The 16,837-nt window shown below is 63.8% G+C and overlaps 1 protein-coding gene across 1 annotated transcript; it reads right to left on the minus strand.

Annotated features, from left to right (window-relative positions):
- Positions 1-60: 60 nt before the first annotated feature.
- On the minus strand, positions 61-6,646 carry FSCN2 (fascin actin-bundling protein 2, retinal). The gene is made up of 5 exons (XM_036268910.1): positions 5,674-6,646; positions 1,468-1,624; positions 914-1,035; positions 399-566; positions 61-278 (listed from the first exon to the last, which is right to left on the minus strand). The coding sequence occupies exons 1-5, from the start codon at positions 6,497-6,499 to the stop codon at positions 73-75; spliced, it is 1,479 nt and encodes a 492-aa protein (XP_036124803.1). The 5' UTR covers positions 6,500-6,646; the 3' UTR covers positions 61-72.
- Between the last annotated feature and the right edge of the window lie 10,191 nt (positions 6,647-16,837).

Below are 16,837 nucleotides of genomic sequence, written 5' to 3' on the forward strand. Positions count from 1 at the left end.
CGCCCCGCCGCGCCGCTGCCACTGAGCCCACCAGCCGCTGCGACAGACACGGTTTAATGGGGGCGCGGCCGCTCAGTACTCCCAGAGCGCGACGCCGGCCGGCGCGTCCGCGTCCGCGCGCAGCAGCCCCGAGGCCCCGCCGCGCAGGTACTTGCCGCTCCGGGCGCGGATGGCCAGGCGGCCGCGCTCGCGGAGCTCGAAGAGGAAGTCCTCGGGCCGCTCGCCGTCGCTGCACACGCTGCCGTGGCTGCCCGTGTGCCAGAACCCGCCGCCCCGGCCTGGGGGAGGGCACGCGTCGGGGGTCGCTCCGGCCCGCGCGCCCCCCCCCAGCTCCGGCCCGCGGCTCCCCCAGCTCCGCCCCGCGCCCCCACTCGCCCCGGTTCCCGCGCCATCTGCACCTCGGATCTGGTAGGCGCCGTCGCTGAAGCTCAGGTGGAAGACGTCGTACACCGAGCGGTTGGTGTCCAGCTGGTTGGACCCGCGGCGGTGGCACACGAAGCCGTCCAGGCCGCGCAGCACCAGGATGGGCCGGTTGATGAGCTTCAGGATGAACTCCTCGTCCTGGCCTGCAGAGAGCCTCCCTGTCCTAGCCGGTCGGTGGGGTGCCAGAGAGGCGCCCCAGAAAGCTCCCAGCAGACCCGGCCTCCGGGCTTCTGGCCCTGACCTGCCGTCACTGTTCTCGTGACCTCGCAAGGGGCTCCGCCTGACCCAGGGCTTCCCGGAGGTGCGGGGAGATGAGCGCCCTCTGGGAGCTAACTGTTCCCCTGACAGCAGCAATGTGACTAGTGCCAAGGACAGCACCTGATCCATGGGGGGCGGGGGGCAGCTCTGGGTGGACACGGGGTCTCTGAGCAGGCGCTGTCCCTGGGCAGAGGGTCCAGCCCGGTCACCCAGTCAGGCGGGGAGTGCTCACCCACGAAGTCGCTGATGGCTGCCAGCTGCCCATTCTTTTTCATGCACACGTAGCGCCCATTACTGGCCTTGAGGGCCACCCGCCGGCCACGCCACTCCATCTCAAACATGGTGCTGGCCGAACTGGGGGCAGGACAAGGTCCCTTCAGAGCAGCAGGACATGGGGGCTCAGGGCCAGGGTTCCTCCTCCCCCTCAGGTCCAGTACCACCCCACAGGGGAACAGGCACTTGCCTTCCACTGATATGCCCACCTTCATTAAGAGCTGACGACCCCCCCCCCCCCCAGTAGGCATTCTTCCCTGGCTGGGCTGCTACAAAATCCTCATGGTGGAGGGGGTGGTGGTGGAGGGGGTGGCGGAGGTGATGGTAGAGGTAGTGATGGAGGTGGTGGTGGTAGAGGTGGTGATGGAGGTGGTGGTGGTGGTAGAGGTAGTGATGGAGGTGATGGTGGAGGTAGTGATGGAGGAGGTGGTGGTGGTAGAGGTGGAGGTGCTGGTGGTGGAGGTGCTGGTGGAGGTGGAAGTAAAGGTGATGGGTGTAGGATGGTACACTCACACTTGTGTGGCTGTGGCCTGGATACCCCCGTGAGTGACCAGGGTCCAGTAGCCCCCAGTGCTGGAATAGAAGGTGCACTTCTTTGTCTCCCGGTCAATTTGCATCAGGAAGGTCTCGTGATCCAGTTCTTCATCTTGGTTGGCTGAGATGTTGACCCCTGGAGGGAGGAGATGGGAAGCCCCTCACGCCTCTCCCTGGGTGGGTGGGGAGCAGAGGGGTGGGCAAGCAGCTCTTGGGGCAACCCCGAAGCCAGAGGGGCTCATCTAGAACATGGGAGGATTTAGAAGGCACTTCTCAGAGGGTCTGGGAGCTCCGCCCCCGGGGCCATGTGGGCACAGGGCACCCCACACCCTCCCTTAGCTCCTTGGCCCAGCTCCGAGCGCAGCCAGCGAGGCCCTTCCGTGCTGACAAGTCCCAGCCTGCTAATCAGCAGGTAATCTGCTATTTATAACTCGCCCTAAGCCACTGTGTGGGCACAGTGGGGTCCCTGTCCTCCCCAGAGCCATGGCTCAGGACACAGCCCAGGCCTGGGGTTCACTCCTGGCACTGCGCAGGGGCTGAGCCCGAGTCACCTCCCCAGCCTCCCTCTCAGGTGTGGGGTCCCCCAGGAACCCTTGAGGACGGCAGGGCTACTGAGGCTCTGCCTGGGTTCCGGGGCCGGGGCCAAGGGGCATCCATGCCCAGGTGGGGGCACCGAGCAGGCCCTGGGGGCCTTCCCAGTATCTATGCATAAACCCAGTTTCTGTTTCCATGGCAACTGGCCAGGTTGAGTGGTGTGGCAGGTCACAGCTCATCTCCAGCTGGGGGAGCAGGCGGGGTGGCGGCAGAACCCACCAGGGCCTGAGGGGCGGAGCCAGATCCTGTCCCACCCTGCCCCTGGGAAGGAAGGCCAGGCACGGGGCAGGCTGGCGCTGGGGAGGCTGAGGCCTCCCCCCGCCACCCAGGCTGGGCCCCCTCACCCCTAAGTCAGTGCTCGGAGAAGGCGGCTGGCGGGTTCTTGTCCGCCCCCAGCTCCGGTCTGTGAGCTGCACTGAGCTAAGTGAGCGCCCGCTGCTCTGCGCTCTCCATTGAGCACAACACGGGAAACGGCCCTCCCTCCCGGCCCTTGTCCGGTCTGCGGGGAGTGGCGGCCGCACGACAGTCCAGCTCCGTGACCAGTGTGGGCCTGGCCAGAAACGGCCTCCGGGGAAGGCAACACCCTGAGGGGTGAGGAAGAGGCCCCAGCAGTGCAGAGCACACCCTCCCGCAGATGAGGTCTGGGCTCCATCTCACAGTGCTGCCGGGGCCTGACCGCGAGGCGGGAGACACCTGGAGTCCTGGCTGGTGCCCGCAGAGCACAGACCCCACTCCGGGAGGGACTGGTCACCAAGCGGTGTGCGAGCACCCGGGGGCCTGCAGGGGTTTACAGAAGAACCTTCCTGACTCCTGCAGTCCCGAGGAGAGCCCGGGCCCCTCTTTCCTCCGGACTGTGTCCTGTTTAGAAGTGAGGCCCGGAACAGCGGCAGCTGTCCTGTGACCATGAGGGCGAGCTGTTCCTCAAGGAGCGGCGGACTTGGGTAATGTCACTGAGCTGGCAAGGCTGTCCTGCCTGGGACACCCCAACCCTTGCCTCCAGACACCCCTTCATGAGAGAACCAGTGTCGTTCCGGTCACTGGCAGCAGCAAACGCGGCGTCAGTGGAGGCCGGGGACAGCAAAACAGAGACACCAGGGGAACACAGGCCAGCAGGGGGTGCCGCAGCCCACTGGGAGGCGCGGGCTAGGGGCTGCCCGGCCAGGACAGTGACCGTCTCCAGGCTCCTCTCAGCGCCCGCGATGCAGCTGCCACACATCTGGGGCCCTCCAGGACGGAGCGGCCACAGCTTGCTTCCACGCAGGGACGCCAAGTCGGCGAGCACGGGGGCCAGGCCACATGCCGCCAGGCTTATTGCAAGGGCAGCAAGGGGACACGGGGGAGTTACCTCAGCTTCCGCAAGGGGAGGTGGTTCTGGCTGTCAGTGGGGGCTCCCCCATCAAAGGTGTGGGATCAGATCCTGCGTGGCCCAGTGGATGAAAAATGGTCCCTACGACACTGTCCCTCACCACCACCACCATCTCCAAACCAACACCCCACCACCACCATCACCATCTCCAAAACAACACCCCATCACCACCATCACCATCTCCAAACCAACACATCACCATCCAAACCAACACACCACCATCACTATCACCATCTCCAAACCAACACCCCATCACCACCATCACCATCTCCAAACCAACACATCACCATCCAAACCAACACACCACCATCACTATCACCATCTCCAAACCAACACCCCACCACCACCATCACCATCCAAACCAACACATCACCATCCAAAACAACACACCACCATCACTATCACCATCTCCAAACCAACACCCCATCACCACCATCACCATCTCCAAACCAACACACCACCACCACCATCACCATCTCCAAACCAACACACCACCATCACTATCACCATCTCCAAACCAACACACCACCACCACCATCACCATTTCCAGACCAACACACCACCACCACTATCATCATCTCCAAACCAACACACCACCATCACCATCACCATCTCCAAACCAACACCCCATCACCACCATCACCATCTCCAAACCAACACACCACCACCACCATCTCCAAACCAACACCCCATCACCACCATCACCATCTCCAAACCAACACACCACCACCACCATCACCATCTCCAAACCAACACACCATCACCACCACTACCAACACACCACCATCACCACCACCATCTCCAAACCAACACCCCACCACCACCATCACCATCTCCAAACCAACAGCCCACCACCACCATCACCATCTCCAAACCAACACACCATCACCACCACTACCAACACACCACCATCACTATCACCATCTACAAACCAACACCCCACCACCACCATCACCATCTCCAAACCAACACCCCACCACCACCATCACCATCTCCAAACCAACAGCCCACCACCACCATCACCATCTCCAAACCAACACACCATCACCACCACTACCAACACCACTGCCATCAACACCACCATCCCCACCACCACCATTATCATCTCTAAACCACCACCGCTAACTACCATCACTACAAATATCACCATCATAAAAACCACTACCATCAACACCATTACCACCACCACCACCTCCCACACGACCATGAGTCTGGCTCACAAACTGAACATGTACTTTGTACCCAGCATCTCCTTTGACTCAGAGGAAGCTTTTCACAAGGTGCCCGCATCCTACTGACAAGCCACAGGTGGGCGTGGCTCAGGCCAATGCCAGTCGCTGGACCATAAGGCCCGCGGTGGGAGGGACCTGGGCTGTGCGCTCCGTCGCACCCAGGACCTGGCCACCCAACAGGACGAATGCTGGGGAGGTGCTGGAATCCTGCCCCTGCACGGGACTGGCCTGGAGGACTCTGACTGCAGCCACGGCGGGGCCACTCCTCCCAGGTGCTCCCGACTGGGCCTCTGCCATCTGGACGGGGTGGGGGTGGCCCTGGGCCAGGCCAAGGTGTGTCTGGATAATCCCGGGTGCACAGAGTCAAGAGCGCAAGTGGGAGGCAGCTGGCCTGGGTTGCGGCTGCTCCGGACAGCGTGGGGACCTCGCTTCCTCGCGGGGAAGGAGGAGCTGCCCCGTCATCCCACAGGCCTGCGTGTGGCAGGGCCCGCCAGTCACACGGGGCTGGTGGCCAGTGGTCCAGGAGGCAGGGGAGCCAGGCCAAACCCACCAGGCAGACAGGGCCCTCCCGCCAGGGAGCACAGGCCCGGGAGGAGCAATCTGCTCCCTACATCCCCAGGGCTGGAGGAACCCCAAGGTCCCCCCCACTCCAGGGGCTGGACGAGGACCCCCCGGTCAGCCATTTGGGGGTGTGGGGACCACTGCTCTGGTCCTACTTGCTCCTCCCCCCGGCCTGGGTACCTTCCCCAAGTTCCTTTAAAGTTCAGAAAGTGAGGGGGTGAGAGAGAAGGGATGGGAAGCGGGGGGCCTTGCCACCCCCCGCTGGGCACTGCCCATGTGGCTTTCGCCTGGCTGTTCTGAGACAGAGCGCCCTCCTTCTGACCCCAAAGCCAGCAGCCCTCCACGGGGACCCACATGGCCACGGCCCACCCCTGCGCCAGCACCCCCCTCTACCCCTCGACGGGCCCCCCCACGGAGCCCCGCGCCGCTCACCTTGCCGCACCGACACGTAGCGGTGGTTGGCAGCCACCAGTACCACCTGCGGGTGACTCTCCTCCAGGTCGAATAGCTCGTCTTTGCCGGGCCGGGTGTTGCGGCCCGCCCTGAGCGTGCCGGTGGGCCCCACGGGCGCCAGGTAGCGGCCGTCACAGTCCTTGAAGGCCAGCTTGCCCGCCTTGAACTCCAGCGTGTAGCGGGCCCGGGCCTCGGGCTCCCCGACCAGGCGGCCGTCGCTGCGCAGGTAGCGGCTGTCGCAGGACCGCAGGCAGTACTGCCCGTTCTGGAAGATGAGGGTGATGAGCGCGTCCACCCCCCACGGCGTGTTGCTGTCGGCCGCGATCTCGTCCTCCTGCGGGCACAGGTGCGCGTAGCGCCGCCTGCTCACGCTCAGCAGGTGGGCCTGCGGGTGGATGGCCAGGTGCACCGTCCACAGCTCGGCCGGCGAGATGGCCGTGGCAAAGCACGACAGCCGGTCCTCGGTGCCGCCGAAGAAGCGGCCGTGGGGCTCCGACTGCAGCGCCCAGCGCCCGTCAGGCTGCGGCAGGACCAAGAAGCAGCAGTCGCGGGTGGGCAGCTCCGCCTCGCAGGCCACGCGCCCGTCCTCCTCCGCCGACAGGTAGCGGCCCAGGTGGCTGCTGCGGAGGAGGACGGCCGTGCTGTGGCCCGGGATGGGCTCTAGCACCCACATCTGCTTCCTCTTGAGGCTGGGCGCGGAGGCGTTGACCTTGAAGCCGAAGCTCTCGGCCGTCAGGTAGCGGTCAGTGTCGTTGACGAGGCCGAACTGGATCTTGAGCACCTGGTGTAGGCCGTTGGTGGGCATCTTGGGAACAGCCCGACAGGGGCCAGGGAAGCTCTCTGTGTGCTCACGGCCCCCAGCGGCCGCCTGATGCCCAGCTCGGCGGGGCTGGCCTGTGGCCCCCAGGCCCCACCAGCGTCATGGACCCGCTGCCCGCTGGACGCCGCCTCTGACCAGTGGCTGTGGGCCCGGGCAGCTCTTACATGACCGTGGGCAGCAGAGGGCGGGTGGGAGGCGGATCAGAGCTGGGCCGGCTTAGGGACAGCCGTTACCCCAGCTTGGATTTCAGCCACTCCAGGGTGGCATGGGGACGGAGCTGGACCCTCCGGGCTGGAGGACGCCCCTCCCGCAGCCCTGAGCACCTTCTCGTCCTCCCCAGTGGCTGCTGGGGAGCAGGATGGGCCCCTGCACTGCCTCGTGGCTCCGGCACCTCTTGGCCTCTCTCCTTCTTGTCCCCCCACCTCAGGCCCCCAGACCCACGGCACCAACTCGCCAGCCCAGCCCAGCTCTTTCCCGATGTAGAAAAAGCCACCCGGTGGAAAACAGTGCCACGGCAACCCGATCACAGCCCTCCACCCTCGGCAGCCGCCAGAGCTCGGCCAGATCCAGTTACCGCGTCTGATTCCCGCTGCCAGGAGCAGGGCGAGGCCCCCACCCCGCGGCCGCGGCTCCCTCGGAGGCGGCCTGCAGCCCTGGCCCTGATGCTCCTCAAGGGCGGCTGAGGCTGGGAGAGCAGCAAGTGGGGTGTCGGTGCCAGCGAGGGGCACACGGACCCGAGCCAGGGTGCAGAGGCAGCTGCTCACCCTGTACCCACTGGGTCGGGCAGCCTGGCTGTGCCGGGCTCCGGGGAGAGGGCCCCTGCTTAGGCCGAGAGGGCAGCCGTGTGATGGGGACAGTGACTCCTGCTAATGGGCTGCACAGGGGAGGGGACATGAGAACGTGAGCACAGAGCAGTCACGGGGCGGCGGGGAGGCGGCAGGCTGACCTCTGGGCCCTGAGCACCTCATGGGGCCCCTGAGGCTTCTCCCTCCTCTGTGGGTGACCTCCGGTCAGGCCAGCCTTGTTAGGTGGCCTTGGGACCCCTGAATTGCCATCCACATTGCCAGAGAAACTGTCCTCGCTGTGGGGTCTTCATGGGATCGGGTCCAGGGGGCCATGGAGGGATGAGGCCAGCCAGGAAAGGCTGGAAGCTGGCCACCCCCAAACTAGCACCTCCCAGTTCCAGCTGCTGGGGCCTCCCCTGCACCCCCCCCCTCGCTGAGCGCCAGGAGGCCGTCTTTGGGGACCTGCAGTGGCCTGCTCAGCCTGGACATGCCTGTCTGTCTCCTGCACCTGCCTCAGAGGACAGGAGCCAAGTAGTGAAACCAGAGCTGCCCGGCTTGGGCCTGGGCCAGCGTTAGTGTCCTCTTCACAGCGTGTGACCCTCGGGGCTCCCTAAGGCCCCGGGCCTGGGGCCATGGGGCATTTCCAGCCACAGCCTCCGGAGTCCTGCTCCGTCCTCGTGGGCCCTCGAGACCCCGGCACACGCCTGCACGCCTCTCGGGGCCACGACGGGCCTCATGCTGTGGGAGTCAGCAGCCTGGATGGACTTGGGCCGAGCACCTGTGAGCCCTGGGGGTGGGCTGGGCAGGCGGCACAGGGTCCACACTTGGGAACGGACACAGGGTCAGGAGTCCTTCCTCCCTCCCCCAGCCCAGCACAGGCACACTGAGGAGGGCCGGGGGACCAGACCAGGCCTTGGTGCAGAGGATCCCCCCTGGCCTGTGGGTGCAAGCCACAGTGCTGTCCGAACCTCAGTTCATCTGTGCGTGGGGCCCAAGGGGCAGCGGAGCCCGTGGTCCCTCATCTGCACCCTGAGTGCCCGGCCAGGCTGCACAGGCGTCTGCTGAGCATGATGGCCTCATTAGCGCTGACTGGCGTTGGCAGGGTGCTCGCGGGCATCGTGAGCCCCGCCGCCAGGCTCTAAGCGGGCCTGGCTCGGGCAGCCTCCCAGTGGCAAAGCCAAAGCGGCTGTGGCGTCTCAATTCTGGGCCCCCCAGTCCAGGTGGGGTGGGTGGGCAGCCTGCGGTGGCCGTTCTGGCCCCAGAGGGACTCTGAGACGTGGCGCCCGGCTCCGGCTCCCTTGGAGGAAGGAAGTTTGTCCAGACCTCCCTGCTCCCGCCCCTCCCTCAGGACCCAAGACCCTGCCCTGTACCTGCTGGGGTCACCTCCCTGCTCCCCGCTCCTCCCTCAGGACCCAAGACCCTGCCCTGTGCCTGCTGGGGTCACCTCCCTGCTCCCCGCCCCTCCCTCAGGACCCAAGACCCTGCCCTGTGCCTGCTGGGGTCACCTCCCTGCTCCCCGCCCCTCCCTCAGGACCCAAGACCCTGCCCTGTGCCTGCTGGGGTCACCTCCCTGCTCCCCGCCCCTCCCTCAGGACCCAAGACCCTGCCCTGTGCCTGCTGGGGTCACCTCCCTGCTCCCCGCCCCTCCCTCAGGACCCAAGACCCTGCCCTGTGCCTGCTGGGGTCACCTCCCTGCTCCCCGCTCCTCCCTCAGGACCCAAGACCCTGCCCTGTGCCTGCTGGGGTCATGGTTCCATTCTGAACCCCCGAGGGTCTGGCACATAGTAGGTACTTAGTAAGTTCTCGTGAATGTTTGATGTAGGGGCTCTTCGGTGATGGGCTGAGCTCTGCTGTGCGTGCGGGGGTGTGAGTGTGTGTGTGTGTATGCATGCGGGGGTGTGAATGTGTGTGTGAGTGTGTGTGTGCATAAGAGTGTGTGTGTGTACGTGTGTGTGTGTTTGTGAGTAATGTATGTGTGGGGGTGTGTGTGTGAGTGTATGTGTGGGGGTGTTTGTGAGTATGTGTGTGTGTGTGAGTGTATGTGTGTGTGTGTGTGAGTGTATGTGTGTGGGGGTGTGTGTGAGTGTATGTGTGGGGGGGTGTGTGTGTGAATGTGTGTGTGTGTGTGAGTGTACGTGTGGGTGTGGGTGTGTGTTTGTGAGTAATGTATGTGTGTGTGGGTGTGTGTGAGTGTATGTGTGGGGGTGTGTGTGTGAGTGTATGTGTGGGGGTGTGTGTGAGTGTATGTGTGTGGGTGTGTGTTTGTGAGTATATGTGTGTGTGTGTGAGTGTATGTGTGTGGGGGTGTGTGTGAGTGTATGCATGTGGGGGTGTGAATGTTGTGAGTGTGTGAGAGTGAGTGTGTGTGAGTGTAAATGCACAAGGACAAGGATGGGCAGAGTGAGCCACAGCCACTGCTGGGTTTGCCCAGGCCTGAGCGCTCCCTGGACCCCCTGCGGGTGATCAGGCACCACCCTAGGGAGTCGGCTCAGGCCCCACAGCCCAGATGTGCACTGCTCCCCAGCCGGTGGGTTCGGTGCTCCGCCCCTGGCACTGTGGAGCACCCCTCTCGTGGGACCCTTGGAACCTTTGGCTGTGCCCTGCATGTCCACACAAACGTGCCCGCCACCGTGCCTGTCCAGCCTGCCACTGTGGGGGTTCTATTCACCCACCCCCACTCACCTCTGAACCCTACACAGTCCCTCCTGGGGGCGGGGGGTGTGCCCAGCGTGTGCCCACTGTCCCAGCTGCCCCTGAGACCACCTGATGCACCATCTTAAACACGTTTGACTTGAGGGGTGCCTTTTCCTAGGGGCACCAGGAGGCCGTGTGAGTGAGCAGCACCCTGGCCCCTTCCTCAGGGAGTAGGATTTGGGGCTGGTCACAGCCAGAGGGACCTTCATGGCCGTAGCTGGGCCTGGGAGGCAGGGGTCCCTCAGCTGTCAGAAGTGCCCAGCAGACAAGATCAGGCTGGTCTTTGGCCTCGCCCCCTTGTAGGGAGTGTCCAGCTGGGGCCAGGAGCAGAGAGGGCGTTTCAAGGGCCCCCCAGCCCCGGCACCCATCTGGGAGCTCTCAGGAAGTGACTACTTTCCCAGGGGGCTGGGGGATGAGCAGGCCTGGGCTCTCGAAGGGTCCTCGACCCCCTCCACCCAGGCAGGCCCCTCTGGGGCCACCAGAGAAAGGACCCCTGCCTCAGCATGTCTGGACCACTGGCCCTGCACGCTAGCGCCAGCCTGGGCTCCTGCCAGCGCGCAGCTTGCTGCCATGACGACCAGCACGTGCACTGGGCTGGGTGCCCGGCAACGCTGATGCTGGTGGTGTGAGCTGGCACCGCCCTGTGCGTGTGCGGGCTGGGGGGGGGGGGGCTCTCCGCCTCAGCTGGCCTGGAGCCCTGGAAACTGGGAAATGGCCCAGGACGGAGGCCCAGGCAGCAGCCGGGTGGAGGGACCGCCACAGGTGGCACCTTTCCCAGGTCCAGGTCTGGCCCTGCTCTGGGCTTCACCAGCCGCACAGCCCCAGTGCCCGCCCTGCCTCCCAGAGCCCCTCAGCCCCAGGCCCCGGCCACCTGCTGCTCCTGCGGCATTTGGGTCCTGCCCTGCCCTGGTATTCTGCCCCTCTGTGGTCAGACCACACTGGCCAACACCCTGCTGGGCCTCTGCCCCCGAGGCCAAGGCCACCCTGCCAGTCCGGGCGCTGGTGGGCACAGCCCGGGCTCTGATTTTCTGGATCCTGGGCCCAATGCCTGCTCCTGGGGTCCAACTTGGCTGGCGCCCAAGGCCCCGCCTCCTGCATTGTTCCTGAACACAGGCCCCAGCTTGGTTACCTCATGATTTTTTCATGGCTGGGCTCCCTGGGCTGCACAGTTCCACTTACACGTGGGCAGGGCCCACTTCTCTTACTCGGGCCTCATGGGTTGGTTTACTGGAGGCCTGCGGCGGTTTAGGGTGACAGCTCCCCTTGGAGAGCTGAGGGGCAGTGCTGCAAGGAGCAGCGTGGAGAGGGCTCCCCGCTTCAGACCGGGCTGCGGGTGCGGACACCGGGGGTGCCCCGTCTGCACCCCCTGCCTGCTCCGCGTGAAAATCCACCCCACCCCCACCCCTCAGCGCCCCTATCTACCACCCCCCTCCTTGGACTTGGCAGGCAGCCCCTTGAAAGACTGGGTTTTGTGGACCTCTCTCCTGCCTGTCCCCCTTCCCCTTCAAGCACAGAGCTGCTGGCTGGGCTGGGCAAGCCGCTTGGGACTGTCAGGGCAGAAAGCTGCGGCATTCTCCTGGCTTTTGTATCCTGCAAAACCGTAAGAGGGAGGGCCGTCTGATGGGGAGGGCAGGGAGGGCAGCTTGCAGGGGATGGAAAGACCAGAGGCCTCTGGGCCTTAACGATGCCAAAAGTCTCCAGAGGACTATCAGGACAGGACTGAGGACATCTGAACAACCCGAGATGCCCCATGAACACTGGGCAATCGTTCAATACCCAAACCCCAGGACCTTTGCACATACCTCGGACAAGAGGGTAGCATTCACAAGAATATCTCAGAGTGAACCCCTGGCTGCATGAGGCTGAGTGAGGGCCAGACCAATTCTAAGAAAACAAATACCTACTTGCTGTTCACCTGAGTTTCCAGACACGCAGGTGTGAGGCCAAGTTGTGTCAACATCTGTTATGAGCTCACAACTCCACAGGTGACCATGGCAGCTTCTACTCTGCCCCCATCCATGTGCACCTTCATAGGAAAACACACGCTCACATGCCCATTCACACATGCACACAGACATGAATGCAGTCACACATGCACAAAGACACACGTGCACACAGACATGTAGCACACATGCACACGCAGACACACATGCACACAGACGGGCTGCACGATGCCACATCTATCTGCAGAGGGTCAGCCACTGTAAAAGATCCAGACCCCTGGCACCAAGCAATCACGGGCCCTGGTTAAGTCCCACTGTGTGCCAGAACCTTGCTGGGGACCCGTATCTGACTTCCAGGACAAAACAGCAGTGGGCCATGTCCTCATCCTCCAGTGAGACAGGCTCTGCACATGGTCACAGTCCTTCATCTAGTGGCTCCTATGGGGACAGCGCCACCCCACTCAGCTCGAGGCTAGTGCTGGTCTGCGCTTATAAAAACCTCCTCACCTGTAGGTGACGCTGTAAGCGTGCGGAGAACAGGCACGAGGCCTGGAGGAGTAAGCGTATGATAGAGTTTATGACGACTCCAGTGTGTGGAATCCCGGATCAGGGCAGGAAAAATGCTGCAGAGGACATTATTGGGACATTTGTCACCGTGGGAATGCAGATTAGATGGATGGTACTGTGGTCATGTAAAAGATACCGTTTCTGGCCTGAGGAGACACTCCCAAACCGTTCAGAACAGGACGATGTGGCGAATGTCAACAACTTAGTGAGTGAAAGTGTCTCCAAACAAAGTGGGTGGAAGCTGTAACAACAGGAATGAAGCATCCCACTGCAGGGTCAGAGAAGTAAGAATAAAACCCCAGAAAGTTAATAAAGCAAAACAAAGACAAGTAGAAGAAAAATTATTAAAATATTACAGATTCATCTAGAAGCTATGACATCCAAGTAATAGAAATCCTCCCCCAAAAGGACTGAAAACATAAAACAGGAAAGACATTGTGAAATAAATAATAAAAGGAAATTCCCAAGATATACATAACCAATAGACATGGACAACAAAGCCGGGGACGGGGGTGCCAATGGGGGTAAAAAAGGAGAAACATCTGTAACAAAAAAAAAAAATTAAAAAAAAAAAAGAAAAGAAAATTCCCAAGAACTGAAGGCGCTGAGCAGCCAGGGCCTAGACGTGGCCAAGCAGGGACGAGAAGGCGTTCCCAGGGTTCAGCGGGGATAGGCCCCCGGGAGCCCAGCGAGAATGCTGACGCCCGGGAGAAGCGCTAATGAGCACAGACGTTGGATCAGGATCCCCAACAGCAACTCTGCAAGAGCCTGGCAGCCAAGCCTTCAAAGCCCGAGGGAGCATTTTCAACCTGACACTCCCTCCCTGCCTGGAGGGTGGAATACAGGCCACTGCGGATGCAGGACTCAAAATCCTGACAGGCCCCAGGCCTGTCCCTTCCCAGCTGGGCCAGCCACGTGGAAGCTGTGGGGGCTGGCAGGAGGGGTCTGCACAGCAAACCCGAGGCTCCCTGGGTGTGGGTGGGCGGGGCCGCTCCTGGGGACTGGCTCCCTGTGGTGATTCATTCCCACAATCCGGTGGACAGGAGGGTGGAGGCTGACTCACCTGTCACCCAGAGAGGTGGAGGTGCTACCCTGGCCACATGCCCATGGGTGTCTTCTGTCCTTCCTCAGCAGTGACCTGACCCCATCTGACTCTCTGCATCCCTCACTACTCCTGTTTCTGCCCTCTGCCCCCCCCCAACCCAGGGTCTTTCATGGCTCCCCACTACCCTGGTGTAACACTGCAGGGCCCCTGAGTCTGCCCCCTGCCAGCGCCTACCCCCCCTTCCCCCCCAACCCTGGCATCCCACAGACAACAGGGTGTGCATAGTGGGGCTGGGGTGGGGGTGGCGCTCAGGGTCCCGCCCCTCCATTTCTGGCTCCCCTTGTCCTGCTGTGTGACCGGGAACCAACCTCAACCTCTCTGAGTCTCCCTTGCCTTCTCTCTGAATTCATTACCTGGGGTACTGTCATGTATTCAACAGACTCGTCAGGTCCAAGAGCAGCCCTAGCTTTGGGGTCCCTCTGTGGGTGCTGGCCACCCCTGCACAGAGGCGTTCCATACATTGGGGTGGGGTGGCCCTGCCGGTGCGTCGCCGCCCTGAGTGCAGGCTGACCCGGATCCCACCTTCTCTCCCTTCGTCAATACTGCCTGAGGTCACAGGCCACTCCCAAGCGCTCTGCGTCACCCTAGGGGGGCAGTGACTCATCGGAGGCAGGCGGCACCGGGTACCTCCCCAGACCCAGGGGGGGCCAGCGGGCTCGGGGCGGGGGGGCGGGGCAGGCAGGTGCGGCCGACTCCCCACCTGGCGGCCCACCTGGGAACGACACTGGCCTGGCTGGGAACCGGGGCCGCCGCGGCCGGCCAGGGCGCCATCTCCTGGCCCGAGGCCTCCGAGTTCGCTGCCTCGGGGTAGTGTCCGGCGGCCGGCCCGGCATGGGCGAGCTGCGTGCAGACTCTGCGCCCACCTCCCCTGTCCCCAGGGCTCCGGTTCCGCGCCCTGGCCGTACCCCGGGGGGGCAGAGGAGATGGGGGTGCGGTGGAGGCGAGGGGGCTCTGGCGCCGGGTCTGAACCCGCTAACGGTGCAGAGCAGAACGGCCGCGGGGGCAGGGCCGCCTCTGGATCGGCGCGGGCAGGGCGACCCCGACCTCCGGCCCCAGTTCGCGCTGCGAGGGGGCCGCCTGCTGGTGTGCCCGCCTGGCCCACTCCGTCTCCGGGGACCCAGCCTCTCCCCGGGGTATCGGCGCGGTCCCCACAGGGCGCAGGACAAGCCGGAGGTGGCTCCAGGTTCCCGGGCCGGTTGCGGGCAGGGGCGCCACGGGATGTGTGGCCCGGGCGACGTCCCCGGACCAAATTAGGACGCGCTGACCAGGGCCGGGCCTGGAAGTGAAACCCAGCGGGGTCCCCTCCGCGCCCCGCAGGATCAGACCAGCTCCCGGGGCGGGATGCGCCCCTACCTGTAGGGCTGGGCGGGGCCGAGCGCGGCAACGCCCACCCCGCAGGGCCCGCCCCTCCTGCGCTGAGCAACTTCCCTGCGAAGTCCCAGCCGGGGAAGGAGGGGCAGCTAAGCCCAGGACGACTGGTCGGGACCCCACCTCCCTCCACTCTGCCCACCCCGGGGACAGAGCGCCCAGGCGGGCGGCCTCCTGCACATGTCCCACCCTGCCCCGACGCCTGACCCGGGTGTCTCCGGCCCCAGACCTAGTCTAGCTCAGAAAGCTTGGCTGGCGAGGTGCGCTCCCCACAGCCCGGGGCCAGAGTGGGAGGCGCCGCAGGGTTACCTTCTACGTCTCGCCTCAAGGACCCACCTGTCTCATGCTATCCTGGAACCCTACCAGCTGGCTGGGGGGAGTCCCTGGGGGCAGTGAGGCCCCCTTCCCTCTCAGTCCTGGAGCCAGGGTTGGAGAGACAGCCTGTCACCTGCCCCCCCTGCCTCTGCCTCTCAGTGAAGGCTCCTCCCTCTCCACCCCTGCCTCCATCCATGCTTTCTGCAGGCGTCTGGGTGCCAGGCGCTGTTCCAGGGACACCTGCTTCACCGTTAGAACCTAACACGCTGGGGAGGTCGAGGACAGACAATATTCGGGTGGGAGGTGGGGACTTGAACCGAGGCCAAAGGATGGTGTGGGACCCTTCACGGAGAAGTTATTCCCAACAGGAATAACTTCCCAGGCAGAGGGACAGGCAGGCGCTGGCCAGGGGCTGGAGGGCAGTGAGCCCCAGGTGCCCACGTGGAAGAGGTGGAGGGTCAGGCCCAGGGTCGGGGCTCAGGTTCCATCTGAGGCAGTGGGTGGCACCAGGAGCAGTGACCTGATTTGCAACGGTAATTGTGGGGAAGCAGGAAGCAGGTGGACATGTGGACACCGTGGCAGGTCAGGGATGTCAGGCGTGCTGTGGCCTGGTGGGCACCCTGGTTTCTGGCTTTGGTCACATGTGGAGCACAGGACTGTGGGTGCGGCTCACTGCCAGTCAGAACTACTGCAGGGAGGGGAGACTGTCCACCTCCACGAGTGGGGTCACTCTGTGTACAGCCTTCCGGGGAGGCGTGACCTGGGGTGGTGCCCTCCAGGCAGAGTGAGGACCTGCTGCCCCAAGGCAGGCCCCTGCTCCCAGGATGTTCGGGTCTGACACACAGGTGCTGAGTGAGTGCTTCTGACTCATCACCCAAAATTGGGCGCTTGGGGACAGCAAGGCCAGATGCCTGCAAAACCTCAACAGGGAGGCCTGGGAGCGAAAGTTTGCTGGGCCATCCAGTGGCCTCCCATCCCCAGAACGCCGTCCAGTGCAGGAGGGCCACCAGCCTCAGAGCCTCTGATGGGCCATGCACCCCGCACAGAGCTGAGGCTGAGGCACAGGGGGGCTCGGGTCCTGACTCCCAGGCCGGGGCTCTTCCTGGTTCCTGCTGCCCCAGTTGGGAAACAGAGAGCCTCAGATAAATTCCCATGGGGCCTGCCTTCGAAAGGCCTGGAGCCCACCACTGCTACAGGCAGGAGGGGAGGGGCTCAGGAACGCTGAATCTGGGTGTCTCTGTGCACCTGACCCTCAAACTTCATGTGGGGTGCACACTGCGAGCCTCAGTTTCCCTGCTGTGAAGTGGCACAGTCACGGGGTGTCCTCGGGCGGTGAGAACTGGACCACAGGTGAAGCTTCGCCCCGTGCATCCTGGCACAGGGCAAACGGCAGCAACAGACACACAGTGCCGACCTGCCTCACCATAGCGGCTGACAGCTGGCCCCGCGAAGGCTCCACAGGGATAGGGGCTGGGCGCCGGAGGAGGCTTGAGCCCAGACCTCCAGGTGAGCCCCGGGACAGTGGGACTTCTGTGCCTCAGTCTGA

This window comes from Molossus molossus, unplaced genomic scaffold (genome assembly GCF_014108415.1).
Source record: "Molossus molossus isolate mMolMol1 unplaced genomic scaffold, mMolMol1.p scaffold_m16_p_19, whole genome shotgun sequence".
NCBI classification, from domain to species: Eukaryota; Metazoa; Chordata; class Mammalia; order Chiroptera; family Molossidae; genus Molossus; species Molossus molossus.

What these genes read in the sequence shown, in the direction of transcription:
- FSCN2 (XM_036268910.1), bottom strand. Translation starts at nt 6,499, where the DNA reads ATGCCCACCAACGGCCTACACCAGGTGCTCAAGATCCAGTTCGGCCTC. An exon ending in CTACGTGTCGGTGCGGCAAG is followed by an intron (nt 1,625 to 5,673) that starts GTGAGCGGCGCG and finishes TCCTCCCTCCAG; the next exon opens with GGGTCAACATCTCAGCCAAC. An exon ending in AGCCATCAGCGACTTCGTGG is followed by an intron (nt 567 to 913) that starts GTGAGCACTCCC and finishes GGCTCTCTGCAG; the next exon opens with GCCAGGACGAGGAGTTCATC.